Source organism: Gorilla gorilla, chromosome 10 (assembly GCF_029281585.2).
Source record: "Gorilla gorilla gorilla isolate KB3781 chromosome 10, NHGRI_mGorGor1-v2.1_pri, whole genome shotgun sequence".
NCBI classification, from domain to species: Eukaryota; Metazoa; Chordata; class Mammalia; order Primates; family Hominidae; genus Gorilla; species Gorilla gorilla.
Window position 1 is genome coordinate 22,625,483 of NC_073234.2, and position 20,552 is coordinate 22,646,034.

General features: G+C 48.7%; 3 protein-coding genes and 1 non-coding gene across 9 annotated transcripts in view; 1 reads left to right on the plus strand and 3 right to left on the minus strand.

Annotated features, from left to right (window-relative positions):
* Positions 1-562: 562 nt before the first annotated feature.
* PHB2 (prohibitin 2) lies at positions 563-5,921 on the minus strand. Its single transcript, XM_055358566.2, has 8 exons — positions 5,633-5,921; positions 5,412-5,496; positions 4,701-4,780; positions 3,613-3,797; positions 3,094-3,223; positions 2,878-2,981; positions 2,373-2,450; positions 563-1,702 (listed from the first exon to the last, which is right to left on the minus strand). Exons 1-8 carry the CDS (start codon positions 5,757-5,759, stop codon positions 1,622-1,624), a joined length of 870 nt encoding a protein of 289 aa, XP_055214541.1. The 5' UTR covers positions 5,760-5,921; the 3' UTR covers positions 563-1,621.
* On the minus strand, positions 2,539-2,808 carry LOC115933386 (small nucleolar RNA U89). The gene has a single exon (XR_004069235.1). It is a non-coding gene; the product is annotated as a small nucleolar RNA U89 (small nucleolar RNA).
* A 48-nt stretch (positions 5,922-5,969) lies between the features above and the next one.
* Positions 5,970-20,552, plus strand: part of EMG1 (EMG1 N1-specific pseudouridine methyltransferase) — a 38,774-nt gene continuing 24,191 nt past the window's right edge. For 4 of the 6 annotated variants that reach the window (XR_010129478.1, XR_008670501.2, XR_010129477.1 and 1 more), the window contains exons 1-6: positions 5,970-6,306; positions 9,573-9,674; positions 9,787-9,928; positions 10,325-10,383; positions 10,462-10,611; positions 18,225-18,429. Coding sequence is in view for 2 of the 6 variants with exons in the window: in XM_004052611.5 (XP_004052659.2) it covers positions 6,139-6,306; positions 9,573-9,674; positions 9,787-9,928; positions 10,325-10,383; positions 10,462-10,611; positions 10,929-11,042 (735 nt within the window). In the remaining 4 variants the exon portion in view is untranslated. Of the gene's footprint in view, positions 6,307-9,572; positions 9,675-9,786; positions 9,929-10,324; positions 10,384-10,461; positions 10,612-10,928; positions 15,172-18,224; positions 18,430-20,552 lie in introns of those variants that run through there. The other 2 variants (XM_004052611.5, XM_019037977.4) reach the window with 2 other exon arrangements.
* Positions 11,418-20,552, minus strand: part of LPCAT3 (lysophosphatidylcholine acyltransferase 3) — a 42,362-nt gene continuing 33,227 nt past the window's right edge. The window contains exons 2-13 of the mRNA XM_004052608.5: positions 18,655-18,762; positions 17,898-18,004; positions 17,032-17,125; positions 16,819-16,856; positions 16,228-16,406; positions 14,702-14,810; positions 13,834-13,920; positions 13,572-13,738; positions 12,831-12,978; positions 12,600-12,758; positions 12,367-12,495; positions 11,418-12,124 (exon numbers count right to left, since the gene is read on the minus strand). Coding sequence (XP_004052656.1) covers positions 12,379-12,495; positions 12,600-12,758; positions 12,831-12,978; positions 13,572-13,738; positions 13,834-13,920; positions 14,702-14,810; positions 16,228-16,406; positions 16,819-16,856; positions 17,032-17,125; positions 17,898-18,004; positions 18,655-18,762 — 1,313 coding nt within the window. The 3' untranslated portion in view covers positions 11,418-12,124; positions 12,367-12,378. The remainder of the gene's footprint in view (positions 12,125-12,366; positions 12,496-12,599; positions 12,759-12,830; positions 12,979-13,571; positions 13,739-13,833; positions 13,921-14,701; positions 14,811-16,227; positions 16,407-16,818; positions 16,857-17,031; positions 17,126-17,897; positions 18,005-18,654; positions 18,763-20,552) is intronic.

The window sequence follows — 20,552 nt, forward strand, 5'->3', positions numbered from 1 at the left end:
ATAAGTGTCAGCTTATCTGTGGACTGAACAGACAGGCACCTGTTCTGTTGGCCCCGGAACTGCAGGGATGAAAAGCCCACCTCCCCAGGGGAGGCCTGTTAGCTAGCAGCTCCTCACGCCTGGTGACTGAGAAATGGAGTCTGGGGGGCCTACAGCAGGCCACGCGATCCACTGGGCTTCTGGGCACAGAAGTGCCTCAACAGGCACAGGCAGGCTCCCCACAGCCACAAGGAACCCTGCTACCAAGGAAGCAGCTCCTGTTGGGGTCATCAGATTTTTAATCTGGCTCAGCAAAGCCATGGCTGTCCAGCCTTAAAAAAATGGGTGATGTGGGAGAAATGGAGGGTGGGGTGAAGAGCACAGCTGGGCCTCGAGAACTCAGGGCCAGCCTTCCCAGCTCGGGTCCTGTTTCGGAGCCCAGGTCTTGCTTCCCCTTAGCCGCCCCAGCCAGATTCTTTTGCGCCCCCTGCTGGCACACACAAAGACAGACCCAGGAGCGCATGTGTGAACGTGCGCATGCTTGCTGCCAGTTACCCAGTTCATGAACACGTGAAGCCTTGACTTCAGGTTAAGTAATAAAAATTTATTGAGAATTCCTGGGTTGGTGTTTATCTCCTCCCAGCCTTGAGGGAGGGAACAACACTGTAGGAAATCACTGAGAAATCACGCACTGTCCCCAACAGCCCCAGTTAACACAGGGAGGAGGAAAGTAATTCCCCAGAAAAGGGGCTAATCTTCAGTCTTCCTTAATCCAAAAGGGGTTCAGGGAACCGGTGTGGGGGACCATCGCATGATACTGGGGCGGGGCAGGGCTGTGCTGGACCCCTGGCTGGCTCCTCAAAAACTGGAGAAGCAGATCCACTTCCTCTGGGGGTGGAGTTCTTGGTGACTAGGCTCATTTCTTACCCTTGATGAGGCTGTCACTGTAGAAAAAAAAAGATAGATAATGACATTATTAGGGGACATAAATGTGAGAGGCAGGACACTCTAGGCCATTCCCTCTACGACCCTCCTACCCTGATTGAGGGTTTGTCTTCGGGGAGGTGGGAAAGGGGGTAGGGTAGGAGGCGGGTACTGGGAGAAGGTGGCCTGCAGGACCCCACAGAAGCAGCAACAGCTTACCTTCCCCTGTGGTGCCAGATCGCCAGATGAACAAGAAACGAAGAGAAATGCACATGTTAATTGACAGCTTCAGGCCCCACTCAGCTTTGAACCCTCCTTTGCTCCCAAGAGAAAAGACAAACAGGGTTGACAGCCAGGAATCTCAGGCTCATGAAAGGAGGCATGTTCTCATGGCCACTGCTATTTCTCATCTCCTTTCCTAACATCCCTCCATTCACCAGAGGAGTTTGAGGGCTCTTGAGTAAGAAAACTGAGTATCATCTTTCATCACTTTTTGGTTAGATGAAAACTTTATAAAGTGCTTTTTATGTGAATAATCCTATTTGATCTCATAAAATCAATCCTATGAGATGCAAGATAGAAACTGTCAACCACCCCCTTTTCTAATTTTGGTTCAATGTCTCTGAGCCATATGAATAGCTGTAGCAGGCTCCAGAGCCCAAGCAACCAGACTCAGGTCCCATGTTCTTGGTGATACCCCACAGTGTGGCCATATCTCTCACCTGGTGAAACTTTCATCCTGTAGGTTCAGCACAAGGTTGTCAGCCGTGAGATAGATACGATTCTGTGATGTGGCGATCTACAGGGCAGGAAATAAGACAGATGCTTGCATTAAGCAAAGACCTCAATTCCGACCCCTGCAATTCAGCAGCTACTTAACATGGAACACATGCAGATTAGGGCAGGGGTGCAGCAATGAGTAACACATGGTTTCTGCTCGCATTTAGGGATCCAGAGCGCTGAGCAGCAGCTATGATTAGAACAAAAGGTCAGGGAACCCAGAGGAATCATTCTTGATAGGAGGAGTATTGGAGAAGCCAATTATTTATTTATTTACTTTTGAGACGGAGTCTTGCTCTGTTGCTCAGGCTGGAGTGCAGTGGCATGATCTCAGCTCACTGCAACTTCCGCCTCCTGGGTTCAAGTGATTCTCCTGCCTCAGCCTCCTGCATAGCTGGGAATATAGCTAAATGCCACCACAGCAGGCTCATTATCTTTTGTATTTTTAGTAGAGATGGGGTTTCACCATGTTGGCCAGGCTGGTCTCGAACTCCTGACTTCAGGTGATCCACCCACCTTGGCCTCCCAAAGTGCGGGGATTACATGCGTGAGCCACCGCGCCGGCCAGAGAAGCCAATCTGAGTAGAAACCCGAACAAGCAAGGTTCGAATTCCCTCACCTCAATGTGCCTTAACTGAAAGCACTTTCTCAAGGCAGCCCCATCAGAGACGCTGGGCTGACACACTCACCGTCTTGGAGATATTCTGGGCTGCTCGAATCTTGCGAAGTTTGATGTAGCCAGGGTTCTTGCTCAGTGCTTCTCCAAGGTGAGGAGGGTTAAGGTTCACGCAAGGGCAGGTCTCAATCCCTGGCCCCGTCCTTACCACAATCCCTTGCTCCAGTCCTCCTCTGGGCTGTCAGATCCAAGGTTGCGCTCAGGTGGCTTGTGCCCAGCCCTACCTTGGACCCCACCTGTGGGCCTCCCTGCAGGCTGCTGCCAGGAACTAGGGGCAGCACCAGAAATGAAGGCAAGGCCACCAATGCTATTGATCTGGCCTTACAGTGGGGAGTCATGGCTCAGGTACTACCACTAAGATTTCAGATCTCATCTGTAGTCCCCACCCCCAACAAGGAGCCAAGGGCCAGAGAGCACGGAGTCGCATTCGCCTTAGTCTCATCAGCCTGCCCATGAAGGAGGATGGGGAACTCAGGTGCCCTAGGGGCTGGGCTGAGATCTCTCCAGCAGAAGGATATCATCTTGGCAGCCTCGGCCTCACCCTCGGCCTGCACAATCTTCTGCCGCTGTTCCTGCTTTGCTTTTTCTACCAAGAATTGGGCCCGCTGGGCCTCCTGCTGGGCTGTGGTGGGAGAGAGTCAGGGAGACCCTGTCCTGGGTCAGGAGCCCCACCCATGGAGTCTTTCCTCCTCCTGCATCTCAGAAGCCCTCACCCCATGGCTCTTGCGACTCACCCACTTGTTTGGCTTCTACAGCAGCTGTGTACTCTCGGCTAAAGCTCAGCTCTGTGATGGCCACATCATCCAGGATGAGGCTGAAGTCCTTGGCCCTCTCTGTCAGTTCCCGGCGGATCAACAGGGATACCTGAGGGCAGGGGTGAAGAGGGGAAGGGAGGGGTGGTTTGAGGGGACTGGGGAACTGAAAGGAAGGTTGCGACCCCTAACCCTTCACTCTCAATACAACATGCACTGCCTTAGCTTCCTGTCAGGCAAACCTGTAACATAAGCCTCTCTGCTCAAAGAGGTGCAGGAAAAGCCAAGACTTGGCCATTTTCCTCTGTGCCTCCTAACACCGAGTGCTATCGAGTTCTAATGCTGGCTCTCCTTATTTCACAGTGGCAATTAGCACAGCTTTTAGGTGGAAATGGCACTAGGGTGACAATGCTTTTCTAATAAGCTGCCTTTCCTAATTCCCAATACTCTGGGCCTAGGAAGGAAAGGCTGACACCATGCAGATGGTGGTGGGAGTCAGACCTGGGCCCGCTGGGTGATCAGCTGTGAGGCATTGAACTTGGCCACCACACTCTTGAGCACCTCGTTGACAATGGACGGCAACACTCGTTCCTCGTAGTCCAGCCCTAGGCGCTGGTACATGCTAGGAAGCTCCTGAGCATTGGGTCGAGACAACACTCGCAGGGAGATATTCACCATCTGTAGGTCTGAGATTGAGGTCAGCAGTGGCTGGTCAAGGCCAAACACCCTTTCCCAAGCATTTTCTCCTCCATGTTCCTCCCTGTATGCCCTGTGCAATGGTGTACAGCCTGGCACTACCCTGGGGGGAGGAGAGTTAATCAGGCTGACAAGGAAGACAAGACGCAGCACAGGTGAAATGCACCCTCACCCACTGTGAAGCCTTGAACTGCAAACCCCGTCACCAGCAGAGCTGACTACTCTTTCCCCCTCTGTACTCTGTGCAACCTCTAACGTGGGCGCTTTCGTGCTGTACCGTAATCATGTCTCCTGTAAGGACTTGGGGGACAAGAATTGTGTTTAATGAATCTTTTATTCCCAGGGCCCAGTCTAGTAAGTGAATAAGCGACCTGCACTAGGTATAGCACAAAGAAGTACATTACAGGTTACAGGTGAGCTACCTGACCCAGGGTGTATATGTGTGCGTGGGTGGGGAGGAGGAAGAGGTCTGGGGAACTCAAAGGCACGGCTTTTATGTATGGTCTGGAAGGAGAGAACAGGTGAACTAGTCAAGCGTAGGGACAAACTTCTCCAGAACAGAGTGTACTAGTGGCTGTAACTGTAGATATAGTAAGTCAAGCAGTTAGAAAAAAAAGGCTTTAAAACAAAGCTTTGATCTAGGCAGTGAATAAGACAAGGGACAAACAATACTCTTATTGAATACACCTCAGGGAGGAGACAGTAAAAAGCACGCAAACACAGTGTGTTCAGAATGTGCTGCTTTGACCCCAGGAGGCAGGTATTTTTGTTACAGCTCTTGCAGATGTGGAAAAGAGGCCTAAAGGCCTGACACTACCATATTCCCCTGGGGTTTCTTGCCAGCTCCCTTGATCATCCCACCTGCCATGTGATTACCAAGTGCTCAGACCTACCTTTGGAGCCTGTAGGGGAGGAGATTTTTCGAGGTCTGGCCCGAATGTCATAGATAATGGGGTACTGGAACCAAGGGATCCTGGAGAGGACAGGGAAGGGATAGGTATTAAGAGGCCGCAGTTTCGGCCGGGCGCGGTGGCTCACGCCTGCAATCCCAGCACTTTGGGAGGCCGAGGCGGGCGGATCATTTGAGGTCAGGAGTTCGAGACCAGCTTGATCTACATAGTGAAACCCCGTCTCTACTAAAATACAAAAATTAGCCGGGCGTGGTGGCGGGCGCCTGTAATCCCAGCTACTCGTGAGGCTGAGGCAGGAGAATCGCTTGAAATCAGGAGGCGGAGGTTGCAGTGAGCCGAGATCGCGCCACTGCACTCCAGCCTGGGCGACAGAGCAAGACTCCCTCTCCAAAAAAAAAAAAAAAAAAAAAGAAAAGACCGCAGTTTCACTAGCCTTGCCCGGTTTCCCCTCACCACGCGTTTTTTGGCCTGCTCCTCTCCACGACCACAGACAAGGAGAGATTCTCTTGCCCCTTTGGAAAACAACAGTTTGTATGCTGCTGGAGGTTCGCGCAGCACCCACTATCCTAGAGGCAGGGATGAGGAGGGTGGGAAAAGAGCAGCGTTGAATCCTGTTGCACGTCCGACTATAGCCACTGCTGGGTCGGCGTCAAGGGTGAAAGGTCAGGGTCAGCAGGCTCTGCCCGCCATTACCTGAAGTGAAGGCCCTCGGCCAGGATAGTGTCCTGCTGCACTCCACCGATCCGATTGAAGAAGATGGCTCTGTGCCCGCCTTCCACTGTGGGGAGATGGGTGGTGATCAGGCCACGCCGCTGCTCAGAGGAAATGCTAGGCTCGTGGAGGGGCGCGGGGACAGGGCAAGGGGTTTGGGGGAGGGACTGGAAGCGTCCGGCGAGCGGGCGGAGGTTGCTCACCGGTGAACACAGATTCGCGCACACCGTAGGCCACGGCGCCGGCCCCCAGCAACAGCTTCAGGGCCGTGCCCATGCCCCGGGGCCCGGCGGGCAGCCGTCCCGCCAAGTCCTTCAAGTTCTGGGCCATGTCTGATCTTGAGGCCGGCGGCACCGGAGGTCAGAAGGGGGTGCCGGCCCGCCTCTACCCCGCTCCGGCTTAGGTACTGCACCCTTCACACGAGGGTTCGGGCCCGTAAGGCTGGAGAAAGAAAGGGCACCGGAAGTGCGCTCCCTTGAAACCCTCCCCCTTAGCCCACTACGGACCCGAACTTCGCGCACAGGAATCGCGCATAGGGAAGTCCCGCCCCTTTGTGGAAGGCTGCCCTCCCAGGGAGGGCAGCGCAAGACAGCAAGTCATCTCCATTTCCTAGCCCACTTTCAAAATGGCAGCCGGAAGGAAATTTGTGATTAGAAGCCGCGCTGTTCTTATTTAAGAGCGTTAGCGCAACTTCCGGTATTGTTGCAAGATGGCCGCGCCCAGTGATGGATTCAAGCCTCGTGAACGAAGCGGTGGGGAGCAGGCACAGGACTGGGATGCTCTGCCACCCAAGCGGCCCCGACTAGGGGCAGGAAACAAGATCGGAGGCCGTAGGCTTATTGTGGTGCTGGAAGGGGCCAGTCTGGAGACAGTCAAGGTAGTTTGGGACAGGAAGTGGAGAAGTAGTAAATTGATAGGTTGGGACTCCGTGGAATGAGGGTAAGGGGCCTAGAGTGGATGTAGAAAGCAGAGAGGGGTGAAAGATGCTTTTGAAGGAAGGTGGCTTGGTTGGCTTTGCGTTGATTTGACATCCTGGGATGGTAGTACTCATTTTTCTTTTTCTTTTCTTTTTTTTTTTTTTTTTTTTGAGACGGAGTCTCGCTCTGTCGCCCAGGCTGGAGTGCAGTTGCGCGACCTCGGCTCACTGCAACCTCTGCCTCCCGGCTTCAAACAGTTCTCCTGACTCAGCCTCTGGAGTAGCTGGGACTACAGGCACGTGCCACCACGCCCGGCTAATTTTTTTGTATTTTTAGTTCAGATGGGGTTTCACCATGTTGGCCACGCTGGTCTCGAACTCCTGACCTCAAGTGATCCGCCCGCCTCGGCCTTCCAAAGTGTTGGGATTAGAGGCGTGAGCCACTGTGCCCGGCCGGTAGTACTCATTTTCTTTTGCTCTTTTTGAATGATATTCTAGCCCTCACCTCCTTGCTTCCAATTGGTTTACCAGGATTCTGTGGTATAGTAGTCTAAGCAGAGGAAAGTTTCGTTCCTTGCGTCATTCCACATCCCAAGACAAGTTACTGGGCAGATGAGAAAGGTAGTTATGTAGCCTAGTCTGCCCACACTTTTTGTAAGGGCTTCGTGTTTCAATTCATTAGTGTCCATAGTCACCTCTCTCTAATATCCACCTATGATACACTGTCCAGACCTGGTTATTATTTAAAACTTTTACATCTGCCTTTTTATCTATCATTCATCTCTTTCCCCACATGTAATAGAACCAGCAGTTCTCTATCTTAAAGCCTTGGGCAGTGTTCTTCCTCCTCCTTTCTCTTACCCGTTAGAACTAATTGAATGGCCCAGAAGAAATCGCATTGGTTTAGAAGTCAGGTCAGGATTTTAATCTTCGTTCTAAATACATTTTTTTTTTTTTTTTTTTTGAGATAGAGTCTCAGTCTCTACCAGGCTGGAGTGCAGTGGCACGATCTTGGCTCACTGCAGCCTCCGCCTCCCGGGTTCAATCGATTCTCCTGCCTCAGCCTCCAGAGTAGCTGGGATTACAGGCCTGCGCCTGTAATCTATTAAAAGAATAGAAAACATGATTATATCCTACTAATGGGTTGAAACTGTATTATTCATTCAAGAAGGTTTTTTTCTTCTATAACTAAGGGTGTCTCATGGACTTAGTTCTTGGTCATTTGTTCTTTCTTTGTGCTCTCTGTGACATTACTTCAACTATTCAATTTCAAAATCTACATCCCTTTTTTCGCAGACTTTTTGGAGCCATATATCTCAAGAATGTTGCTAGACATATACATTCCAGTGATACATAAAAACTTAGCCTTCCAAAACTTGTATTTGTATATAACAGTTTGTTTTTAGACTTTTTACTGACCACCCTAATGCTCCTTGGGACTCCAAATTGCAACTTGGAATTATTTCTTTTAGCTGCTACAGATGTAGTCCACTTCTTTAACATCAAACTTCTGATGTCTTTTCCAGTGTACAGAGAGTTGTTAGGATAGTGTCTGTCAGTCATTCCCATCCTGCCCTGCTTACTCCAGAATTATTTTTGGCTTTGTGCTTGATACATTAGGATTCTGTAGTTTACAAAGCAGCTTCATATATAATCACTGCCCTTCAGTGTCTCAGCTCCCAATTTTCCTCAAAATTTCCTTTCTTCGTTTCCACTTTTTCTTTTTTGTTTCTTTTTTGAGATAGGGTCTTGCTCTGTTGCCTGGGCAACAGAGTGCAATGGTGTGATGGTTCACTGCAGCCTCTACTTCCCTGGCTCAAGCAGTCCTCCCACCTCATCCTCCTGAGTAACTGGGACTGCCAGCAAATGGCACTGCGCCTGGCTAATTTTTTTTTTTGTGTGTGTGAGACAAGGTCCCACCGTGTTGCCCAGGCCAGTCTCAAATTCCTGGGCTCAAGTGATCCTTCCGCCTTGGCCTCCTAAAGTGTTGGGATCACAGGCATAAGCCACCACACCTGGCTACTTGGTCTTGATTCCATCTGTACCTTTGCTCATGCCAGTCTTTTTTCTTTTTTTTCAGACAGGGTCTTGCTCTGTCACCCAGGCTGGAGTGCAGTGGTACAGTCTTGGCTCACTGCAATCTCTGTCTCCCGGGCTCAAGCCATCCTCCCACCTTAGCCTCCCAAGTAGCTAGGACTACAGGCATGTGCCACCATGCCCAGCTAATTTTTGTATTTTCAGTAGAGATGGGGTTTCGCCATGTTGCCCAGGCTGGTCTTGAACTCCTGACCTTAAGTGATTTGCCTGCCTTGGCCTCCCAGAGTGCTGGGATTACAGCCGTGAGCCACTGCATCTGCCCCCATGCCCGTCTTAAAACTGGGAATAACCCCTCTTCATTTTACTTCTGAGAGTTTTCTTTGATTAAACTGCCTCCTGCATCATTAGTTTTCACATTTTTTTTTGAGATGGAGTCTCGCTCTGTTGCCCGGGCTGGAGTGCAGTGGCGCTGCAAGCTCCGCCTCCTGGGTTCATGCCATTCTCCTGCCTCTGCCTCCCAAGTAGCTGGGACTACAGGCGCCTGCCACCATGCCCGGCTAATTTTTTATATTTTTAGTAGAGATGGGGTTTCACCGTGTTAGCCATGATGGTCTCAATCTCCTGACCTTGTGATCTGCCCGCCTCGGCCTCCCAAAGTGCTGGGATTACAGGCGTGAGCCACCGCGCCCGGCCTTCACATTTCTTGTTCAGATTTGCAGCTCTTCACTTAGTGCATGTTTCGTGTACGCAAACTGAGGGTGGTGACTCGATATTTTGCACAGTACCTACTTACTGCTCCTGTAATAAACACAGCATTCAGCCTTGCTAACTACTAACTCCTGCCTAGTTCCAGGATGTCTCATTGGCCTTGCCTAACAGCCACAGGTTTTTAAATTAAATCCAGTATATTAGTAGATAATGTGAAGTCACAGGTTGTGCCCTTCCTCCTGTTTCCCTCTAAGACCATTTACTGGGGAGTGCAAATAAGGCTGCACAGTAATCCCCCGAAGGGCTTGCTGGGCTCCACCTCCAGTGTTTCTGGTTTAGTAGGTCTAGGGTGGGCCTGAGAATTTGCCTAACAAGTTTCCAGGTGCAGCTGCTGCTGGTAGTTTGGGGACCACACTTGAAGAACCACGGGGCTAGGTAACAGAAGCTTATGCTGTTCTTTCGTCATGTTCCCTGTTCTTCAGGTAGGGAAGACATATGAGCTACTCAACTGTGACAAGCACAAGTCTGTATTGTTGAAGAATGGACGGGACCCTGGGGAAGTGCGGCCAGACATCACCCACCAGGTAACTCCAGGGACAGTGCTCACAACCCTTTTGAGCCTCTGTATGGAAGGGTTGGCAGCTGAGTGCTACCTCTCTTCAGCCTTAACCATGCCTTGGTTTCTGCTTTGCTCAGAGTTTGCTGATGCTGATGGATAGTCCCCTGAACCGAGCTGGCTTGCTACAGGTTTATATCCATACACAGAAGAATGTTCTGATTGAAGTGAATCCCCAGACCCGAATTCCCAGAACCTTTGACCGCTTTTGTGGCCTCATGGGTAAGAAGCCTTAGAACAAAGTTAGAATGAACTTGTCAGTAGGGAAGAAGGGAGGAAGAGGAAAAGGGAGAACTAAATGTAGGATTTTTAAGCGAGGAAATGGGAGAACAACATGATTAATACCAGGACAAGGACTGTTATTATTTTTCTGTGTTTGTGGAAACTCCACTCCTGTTCTTGCAGTAGCTTCCTGGCTGAGTGAAAGAGGGAGTCTGAACCCATCACTGTACAGCTAGCCATATGCTTGGCAACTGTTTGTTCCTAACATTTCAGGAGTCCAGTCTAGATATAAAGCACACAGGGAACTCATCTTATCCATGGGGTTTTCCTTGTTAGATGACTGGACAGAAGGACTGTGGTCTCCATCTAGCTCTGAACTCTTTTTCCCCCTTCTAGTTCAACTTTTACACAAGCTCAGTGTTCGAGCAGCTGATGGCCCCCAGAAGCTTTTGAAGGTGAGGTATTGAAACCTGTTAGTTGAAGGCTGGTTCTGGGAATGTTTCTGGGGCTGACTTTTCTCTTTTTTACTTTAGGTAATTAAGAATCCAGTATCAGATCACTTTCCAGTTGGATGTATGAAAGTTGGCACTTCTTTTTCCATCCCGGTTGTCAGTGATGTGCGTGAGCTGGTGCCCAGCAGTGATCCTATTGTTTTTGTGGTAGGGGCCTTTGCCCATGGCAAGGTAAGGTCTGGGCTCAACCCTGAAATTCTTGGTAGAGCTGAACTTAGTATAGAATTCCCACAGCAGTAGGCATTTTAACAATGCTTACAATGAGCTAGAAGACACATGACAGTTCCACACCCTGCCCCAGGGCACATCCTTTGAGGACTGCTGCCATAATTGGAAGTGACAGTTAGGACCTTCTTCATCCTTTGTAGGGATTTGATATTCAACAGCACAGCTGAAATACTAGCTCAGCCATAGTTTTCCTGCCCTAAAGAAGGGTTGAAACAGCTACTGAGTGACAGAGTTGGCTGACAAAACTGTTCTTTTCTTAGGTCAGTGTGGAGTATACAGAGAAGATGGTGTCCATCAGTAACTACCCCCTTTCTGCTGCCCTCACCTGTGCAAAACTTACCACAGCCTTTGAGGAAGTATGGGGGGTCATTTGACAGTAGTAGAAACTGTTCTGAAACCAGAAACTGTTGATGTCACATCCTTTGACCCTGGTCTGAGCTGACTGCTGGAAGATGATCTTTCTGCACTGAGACTGTGGAGTTTGGGGAAGCCAAGGCTGTACATTTGCTATTTGTTTATCCTATGAATACTGTTCTTGCAAACCTGGTTGTTTTGGGGTTCCTAAAGTATCCAATGATGTAAAACTGTTTGTTCCCCGGGACTTCAGGGACAGATATGAGGTTACAGAGTTTGCAGTTTGGTTCCATGCTTTGAAGGCAGGCTTTAGCTCCCAGATTCCCATGTGCTAAAGGAGAGAACCCTGATGATGGAGAAGAACTGTGAAAGAGAGCAGTCAGGAATGCTAGTGGTGAAAAACTGAACAAACAGAAGTGATTTTATCTAATACAGTTCCAAGGTAGAAAAAGTGGAGCAGGCAGGGCCTTGCACCCCTCTCCACCCCCCCATGGGGGGGGTGGTGGTAGCGGCACATACACAATCATAGTAAATTGGCAGAAGAAAAACACAATAGATTCCTGGCTAGATGGGGAGAGATAAGGCAATGTGCATGGGGGAATCAGAGGGGAGATGTGAGCCCCTCTGCTCCTCCCACAAGAGTTTCCCCTTTGGGCCGGGCACAGTGGCTCACGCCTGTAATCCCAGCACTTTGGGAGGCGGAGGCGGGTGGATCACTTGCGGTCAGGAGTTCGAGACCAGCCTGGCCAACGTGGTGAAATCCCGTTTCTACTGAAAATACAAAAATTAGCTGGGCATGGTGGCGTGCCTGTATTCCCAGCTACTTGGGAGACTGAGGCAGGAAAATCACTTGAACCCGGGAGGTGGAGGTTGCGGTGAGCTGAGATCGCGCCACTGCATTCCAGCGTGGGTGACAAAGCAAGACTCCTTCTCCAAAAAAAAGTTTCCCCTTTGGCCCCAAATGAAGACTTGGCTGGCAGCAGAGGCACAGCTGGAAGCATCGATCTTCCACCTCCCTGGCTTTTCCATTCTCTGCTCTGGGGCAAAGGAGTGCTGTGAAAAGGGAGACAAGTAGTTTCTGCACCAGTCCTGCGTAGGCCACCTGCAAGACAAGACGAGTTTGGAAGGCTGGTTAGTTACTCCTGTAATTCCTGGTCTGTAGCCCTTCCAGATGTTTCCTAGCATGCCTCAATAAGTCACAGTAGTCATTGCCCATACTGTGTTCCTTAGTAGCCAGGCTAATCCTTGGAATTCACCCCAGATTTCTAATACTATTGTTTTTTTCCAGTCTGTTGCTCTATTCTGTAACCTGGTGGTAGTTTTAGTTTAGCTGTATTAACTTACCAGGGAAATGGATTATTCCATCTTCTTTAACTTCTCTTTCCTTGGCACCATTGCTTTGTGAATATAAGGCAATATGAATAGTAGGCTCAAGAAGAAGATGTGGCCAAGGAAACAGATGGATTTATACACCTGTGGAGAGAGAGGCCACTAAGGTAGACAGGCCTGGAGTGTCCTTTGCAACCTTTGAGGTTGCAGTAAGTCCCTCCCAGTCTCACAAGCAGGCCTTCACTTGCCTTAAGCCATTTGTCCCACGTGAAGAGGCAGAAGGCAGTCATGGAGTAACCCATGAAGAGCCAGTGGATGGTCTGTTGCACCAAATAGTAGAAGGGCTGGAGGACAGTAATGGCGGCCAGCTTGCTCAGGGTGGGGCTCTCTTGAATGAGCCTGGCAGCCTGGGGAGGGAGGAGGAGCTCATCAGCATCTTGTCCCTTATATTCCCCTTCACCCCCACCCTGGAGGCCTACCTGTCTTTCCACAATAACAATGAGGAATTCCATCTGGAAGCAGACCAGGTATCCTGAGTGCAGGCCGTGCCAGAGGGCCAGGAATAGCAACGAGAGACCCTGAGAGAGTTCTTTACTTCCAAGGAACTTGAGTCGTTTGAAGATGTAGCTGGAGAAAAGGGTGGGTGGGGCGACCCTCAAACTGACTGGTCCTTGCATCCCGCCACCTGCCTCTGGGTCCTCACCCTGAGGATTGGAGTGGAGTGCTGGTGGGCTTCCACGTGTAGCCCCCAGAGGGTACAGGAGGCAGTGCTGACTGATTACTTTTAGAGATGGAAAGCAGACCCAAGGCGGAGCTGGAGACCGTGTGCGCACGAGCCACTTGGTTCAGCAGCAGTGACTGAGGCTGATGCTGAGATCAGTGGTGAACCAGACACTCTACTCAAGCTGCCCACACTCTAGTGGTGGGGACAAACAAGTAAAGCTGTTGATAAACAGGGCAGTGGAGGACATAAGTCCATTGGCAGAGCTGGAGTAACACCCAGGTCTTAACGCACTTTTATATCTTGCCTTTTTTTCAAATATGACAGTAATGGTTTTTTGGGGGGGGGTATAGGTGGGGGTCAAAGTCAGTGTGAGCGACAGGGGGTTCTGCCCAGGTGGGAAAGACGCATAGGGATGACATGGTACACCCCTGCCCTCCAATCTGGGAAGACAGTGGAAGGAAGGAACCAGGGTCCAGGCTCCCCACCAGCAGCTCACCGGGCCACCCAGGCGTTGGTGTTGATGTTGAATGAGGCAATGGTGCCAGTGAAGCGGGGGTTTGTTTCAAAGAGCCACACCTTCATGTTGGCACAGGCATCCCACTTTGCCTTGCCCTTTTCTTCAAAGCCATTGAAGCCCAGGCCCGTCAAAATGCATACTCCTTCCTGAGAGGGAATAGCTCAGTTAGGGCTCTTGCCACTCCCCACACCGGCCCCCATGGCTTGTCTAAATAGGACCCTGTTTCAACTTTTCTACTTACTGTGACCAGCCAACAGGTGACATATTTGTACAGCACAAACTTGCCCCAGATCAGCATGTACATGCAGCGGAACCAGAAGGGGTGGTTCTTGAGGGAAGAAAGCACAGTGCATTAGGGATATCGCACGACTAGGCAGTTTCTCTCAGCACTCTTCCTTTTCACACTTGTGGCTGGCTACTTCATACCTGCCTGAGTCCTGCTGCCAGATGCCCTCAATAGTCTGGCCCGATTGCCTTCACAATAGGCAGAGAGGAATAAGCAGAGGGCCTGGAGAATATTCATTCACCTTTTCCTTGGAGAGCCTCAAGGGCAGCACTGTATTTAACTTCTCTACTGTTTGCCTTCGTTGGCAAAGTGTTTGGAATGAGCATTTGGAATGTTAAGTACAGAGGGGCCCATATTGGATTTTAATTTAAGGAGAGAAACCTGCCCAGAATTACTGAACTGTTTTCAAGCCTTTCAGATGGGCAGGAGCAAAAGCCAGCACTTCCCCCCTTCCCTTGGTTTCTGAATTCCCTAGAAGTGCCCAAATGTATCAGTCAAGAGAAGAAAATAGGATGGAAAATCAGAAGCTGCTGTGCTCTGAGGGGTCACGTGGATGTGATAAGGCAAGCTAGGAGCGGCTCCTAGAGAAGGCAAGGGGTGCTAAATGTGCACCTAGCACAGCCCTGTGCCCGCGAAGGTCGTTCAGTGCTGGCTGATGAACATGTCCCAGCACGGCTGGCATTGACAACTCACAGATCTAGAGGAAAAGCAACACGCACTTGTAGATGATATTTCCTACTTCTCTGCTATCTATAGGGATCCTTGCCTGTCCATTTTCTAGCTCTGGTGCAGTCATGCTGCTGCTGCTTTAGTAGACACTCACGTCATAGTCTTCAGTGAGGAGATAGTCTTCTGTGATGTGGGGGCTGAGCAGTGTGTAGCCCACTAGGTAGAAAAGGCCCAGACTCAGGCGCTTGAGAGCAGGAATGATGCTGGAAAGGAACGAGTGAAGTTCCTGGTCACAGAGAGCAGAGACCATTCCCTTCACCCTCTGACCTTCAGTTACGGAGAGGAGTGTTTAGGGGTGTGGTTGTCTACCTGGAATGGGATGAGAAGCTCTGCTGCCCAGAGTGTTTCCTGTTTCAGGGAAAGATTTCTATGGCTGGCTATGAGGAATGGGGACTGCAAACCTCTAAGAGTTGTAGGCAAGTCAGGGCAGCAGACAGTGGACCAGTCTTGTGTTTACCCCTCAGGGATGCTACTGATCTCAAGGTCTTGCCAGGTCTCACAATCTCCATTGGGACTGAAAACCCAGTGGAGGTAAGATAATAAAAATAACCACTTTGAATCTGCTCCTTCATTTCTTGGTTGAATTGATGCTGAAACACAGGATGGACAAGTTCTCAGTGAAGGAATTCTTCTGGCAATTAAACTTTTTTTTTTTTTTTACCATTTTAATTTTTATTTTCTAGAGTCAGGGCCTTGCTCTGCCACTCCGGCTAGAGTACAGAGGCATAGTCATTGCTCGCTGTGGCCTTGAACTCCTGGGCTCAAGCGATCCCCTTGCCTTGGCCACCTGAGTAGCTGGGACTATAGGCATGTACCACCTTGCCTGGATAATTTTTTTTTGTAGAGATGGGGTCTCACTATGTTGCCCAGGCTGGTCTTGAACTCCTGGCCTCCAGTGATCCTCCTGCCTTGGCCTCCCAGAGCGTTGGCATTACAGGCATGAGCCACTGTGCCCTCCTGCATTTCCTACTGATAAATATTTTTGAGACAGGATTTTGCTATGTCGCCCAGAATGGAGTGCAGTGGTGTGGTCAAAGCTCACTGCAGCCTTGACCCACCTCCCCTGGGCTCAAGCAATTCTCCCACTTCAGCCTCCTATGTAGCTTGGACTACAGATGCATGCCACTATGCCTGATAATTTTTGTATTTTTTTGTAGCGACAGAGTCTCTCTATGTTGCCAGGCTGGTCTAGAACTCATGGACTCAAGTGATCCTCCCACCTCGGCCTCCCAAAGTGCTGGGATTATAGAGGTGAAACCACTGTGCCCAGCCTCTATCTACCTACCTACCTATCAACCTACCTACCTACCTATCAATCATAAATATATTTTATATATACATGATAATAGGCTTTAAAGGCAGAAATGTGACTGGTTCAGGCAAAATCCTGTGGCATAAATGTGGATTTTTATGTTTGTACTAGTGTTAGAATGGATAACTGGAAGAACCCTAAACTAAAAAGGGCCCACTCCTGGCACAGAGTGCCTGTTACAACAGTCCAGGGCCTGCATGACTCAGGTCTCTATGCCAGGGTCATGCTGGAGAATGCAGCTTTCAGAAGAGTCACTTCAGAGTGAGTGAAATACCTACACGAACATCTGGACCAAGAGGGGCAATTACCTGTTTGGTATCTTTCCTGGTATGTCAGTCAGCTCTCCCTGCACCAGCTTCATGTAGTGATTCATTGAGAACTGGGGCCCTACCAAGAAGGCCCCATAGAAGTAGGAGAAACCAGCAACTTCCAGCAGGGAAGGAACACCACGTATGGCATATTTCTGTTGCTCAGAGGACAAGGAATTCTATGCCAAGAAGAGAATGCATGGTTCAGGATAGCCTTGAATCTCCCCACAAGAGCCACTTTGAGTGTTCCCCACCTGTGTGCCCCACTGACTGGGGTTCTTCAAATAGCCTTCTCTTTGGGGGATGACAAATAGTTGCTTCTTGTGGAAATGCGTATGTGTGTGCATAGCTGGCTGTTGCTGCTTTAGCAAATGCCTTGCTGGCATTGGTCTCTGGACTTTGTGCAAGAGCTGGATCCTGGGCAAATTAGATTTGTTGATCCTTGCTCAGTGCTATCTGAAAGGGAGATTGCACAGGCTGGGGAATGAGGGAGAGGCTCTGCTCTGGAATTTGGATTCAGTCTTTTGTTAACAACTTTTTTCTTCCCTTTCATTAAGTCTTGAACCTCTCTGCGGATGAATGGGTACTTACCTGATCTTTCCCTCCGTCAAAGTAGTCAACAGCCAAACCTGAGCAGAGAGAGAATGGGTGGGTAGGGTGGTGGGAGAGGACACTGAGGATGTGGCCTGTAGACTGAGTGCAGCCAGAGGTGTATGGCGGGGGGGGGGGGGTTGCCGAGGAAGTTTTTAGTGAGATGGGGGAGGGACCTACATGTAAGGAAGGCAGGCAGTGACCATCACTCACCAATCAGCTTCAAAGTCAGAACACAATGTGGCATTGTCCACTTGATATCGTAGTTGCCGGTGGCAGTGTAATAATATCCAGCCAGAAGGTAGGCCTAGGAGAGGCAGAAGTATTTATTCTAGCATCACTACTATTTCTTCTCCCTGCTCTGAAATTCAATGTTCTCTTTTCTTTTTCCTTTCTCCTCATCCCATCATTAAAAGCCTTAATAAATTCCTACAAATGGAGGTGCTAAAAACCTGTAATGGGAAGAGTGTTGCTCAAGGCTTCTTGGCAAAATGAGGGCTAAACTGAGATGAGAATTTAGATGCTGGGACCACAGGTGCATGCCACCCCACCCAGCTAATTTTTAATTTTTTTTGTTTCACCATGTTGCCCAGGCTGGAGGGCTAATTTTTGTATTTTTTTTGTAGAGATGGGGTTTCACCATGTTGCCCGGGTTAGTCTCAAACTCCTGGGCTCAAGCAATCTGACTGCCTTGGCCTCCCAAGGTGCTGGGATTACAGGTGTGAGCCACTTTGCCTGGCCTAGGCTTAGGTTCTTTAACTCATTCTAAGTTGCTTTTCTGTCTTGCCTTGAAGTGACTCTGCTCCTGGATAGTGGGTTAAACCAAAGAGCCTAATGGCACAGTATGCAAAGGGTTAGCTGGTGGCCCTTCCTTGAGGCAGGCAAAGAGTTACCATTACAATCTGTGGATGGAACACTTGGGGCCTGTGATAAGCCACCTACCTGAAGTCATACTGCTAAGTGCTGGGAGAGGGGTTAGAAATTAGGTCTGCTAATTTCTATACCACAGTCCCCTGCCTACCCCTGTCCCCTGAACCGCTGTCAGCTGTAGCCTGAGCTGCTAAGGGAAAGACGTTTACCATCTGGAAGCAAAAGGTAGTGAGGACGGCAGTGATGGTGCGGCCCATTAGTCGAAGGATGAGGAACTGAAGCACAATACATAGCAGGGAGTGGTAGAGCTGGTTTCCTGGATGCAAGAAGAGAGAATTTAGCCTGGTTTTTACACTCCCACCCGTCCTGAGACTTCCAATCACAACGTAATATATAAAGAAAAAATGTTGGCATCAGGATCTTTTTTTTCAGAATAACCTCATGTTTTGGAGGAGAGGATGGAAATTATTTATTAAAATAAAAAAGATTATTAGGGTGTTATTTTATTTCTTTTCTTTTTTTGTTTGTTTTTTTAGAGATGCGACTTGCTCTGTTGTCCAGACTTGAGTGCAGTAGCTCAATCATAGCTCACTGCAGCCTTGAATTCCGGGCTACCACGCCCAGCTTGTTACTGTATTTTTGAATGTCTGAAGTGAAGAATGAATCTAAGTGGGGACTGCTTGGCTCGGTCATTCAGTTACATCCACAGCAGAGAGAAACTGAGGATTCTTTGTTGATGAGGTATGGCAAGGGTAACCACCCTCAAAATGTTTTTATCTGACAGAAGAATGTACATAAATGAAAAAAAGGAAAAGTTAAGCTGTGTTCCTCTTCATACAACCCTCTTTGCAAGTGGGAGCATTATAACTTCCCTACCTATTAGATTCTCTCAAGGAAATTTTGTTCAAGTCTGTTCCTTCCAGGTTCCCACTAATTGTGGTGTCACTGCTAATTTAGTTTACTCACCAAAGTTAAAATAAGCAATTGAGAGGCCTGTAAAGGTATGGAAGAGGTGGATGAGGTAGGTCTCCTTGTAGAAAAGGTAATGCCGATAAAACAAAGCAAAGGGGTAACCTAGATGGGGGAAAAGATAAGAAGAGTGTTATTTGTGCCTGGTGCCATCCCAGTTTGGTTTGAAAGTTTATCTGGCATGAAACGCAGCCCAGAGGGAGAGAGAAAAAAAACAACAACATACATTATATGGATGGCAACAGAGAAGGCAATAACGGTATTCCCAAGAACCAAAAGTTTTTTGTAAATACAAATTTTGAACTAAAGATATTAATATTTGATTGAGGCAATATAAAGCTGGGTCCTAAGACTAGGTTTCATTTATAGCTTATGAACTATTGCCAGACATTTTCTCTTACTTGAATTTTAAAAAATGATACAAGGAAGCTAGGCATGGTGGCTCCCATGTATAATCCCAGCACTCTGGGAGGCTGAGGCAAGGGGATTGCTTGAGCCGAGGAGTTCGACACCAGCCTGAGCAACATAGCGAAACCCCGTCTCTATTAAAAAACAAGATACAAAGATTTGAGCGTACCCATCTATGCTCCAGAAACACTCATTTACACTTTGTGATCTATCTTGCTAGCACCGTATTATCAGATTATGAGGAAAAATATAAATATCAGGCTAAATACTGGAATTGCTGACTGCATATATAGCAGTTACAAGATATGTGGAGATACTCCTCACAGTCTGTAATCTGGGCATCAACCAAGTTATAAAATCCATTTAAGTATACTAAAAAAATGTCTTCTAAAGCCATGATTCAGAGTATAGTCCAAAGGCCATGAATGAACCACAGAGCATCTCCTGATGGGTCATGAACTGATTATACATGGCCAAGGGTTGCTTACTGAATTAAAAATGGTCAATAAAATTTGGTATTCCTAAACTAAAATTAGCACATTCCATGGCTTTCTGCAGACTCACCTTCAGTGTTCTATCTAGAGGTCTGGGGGCCATGCCTGGCAACATCCCCACTGCACTAGTGCGTATGTGGAGGATGGGGATCTCTCAACTGCTTTTTGGAAAGACATTCTGCCTATTCTTTCATTGATTATTCTCTTGAGTTGGTCATGGTTTATACTTTCTGCAATTCTTGCTTTTATTTTTATTTATTTTGAGACAGGGTCTCTTGCTCTGTCACCCAGGCTGGAGTGCAGTGGCACGATCATCGCTCACTGCAGCCTTGACCTCCTGGGCTCAAGTGATCCTCCAACTTCAGCCTCTTGAGTAGCTGGGACCACAGGTGCTTGCCACCATGCCTGGCTATTTTGTAATTTTTGTGGACATGAGGTCTCACTATGTTGCCCAGGCTGGCCTTGACCTCCTGGGCTCAAGGAATCTTCCTGCCTTGGCCTCCCAAAGTGTTGGGATTACAGGCGTGAGCCACTGTGCCTGAGGAATTGCTGCGATTCTTGCTTTTAAATTATGTAAGTGCAGTTTTTATCATGGGCAATACAGTTTACTGTGAGTTTGCTTAACTCTAAAACGCTTAGAATAGTATCATACAGAAATAAATTGCTCAATTATTTGTTAAATAAGTAAATGCACACAATCATGTTATATGTTGGTTTCTGTCCTTCTAGTCATTTTTCCCCCATACATTAAAAAAAAAAAAAAAAAGGCTGGGCACGGTGGCTCATGCCTGTAATCCCAGCACTATGGGAGGCTGAGACGGGTGGATCACGAGGACAGGAGATCGAGACCATCCTGGCTAACACGGTGAAACCCCGTCTCTACTAAAAATACAAAAAAAAAAAAAAAAAAAAAAATTAGCCGGGTGTGATGGCGGGCGCCTATAGTCCCAGCTACTAGGGAGGCTGAGGCAGGAGAATGGCATGAACACGGGA

What these genes read in the sequence shown, in the direction of transcription:
- PHB2 (XM_055358566.2), bottom strand. Translation starts at nt 5,759, where the DNA reads ATGGCCCAGAACTTGAAGGACTTGGCGGGACGGCTGCCCGCCGGGCCC. An exon ending in TGATCACCCAGCGGGCCCAG is followed by an intron (nt 3,224 to 3,612) that starts GTCTGACTCCCA and finishes CCCTGCCCTCAG; the next exon opens with GTATCCCTGTTGATCCGCCG. An exon ending in AGGCCGAGGCTGCCAAGATG is followed by an intron (nt 2,451 to 2,877) that starts ATATCCTTCTGC and finishes AACCCTCCTCAC; the next exon opens with CTTGGAGAAGCACTGAGCAA.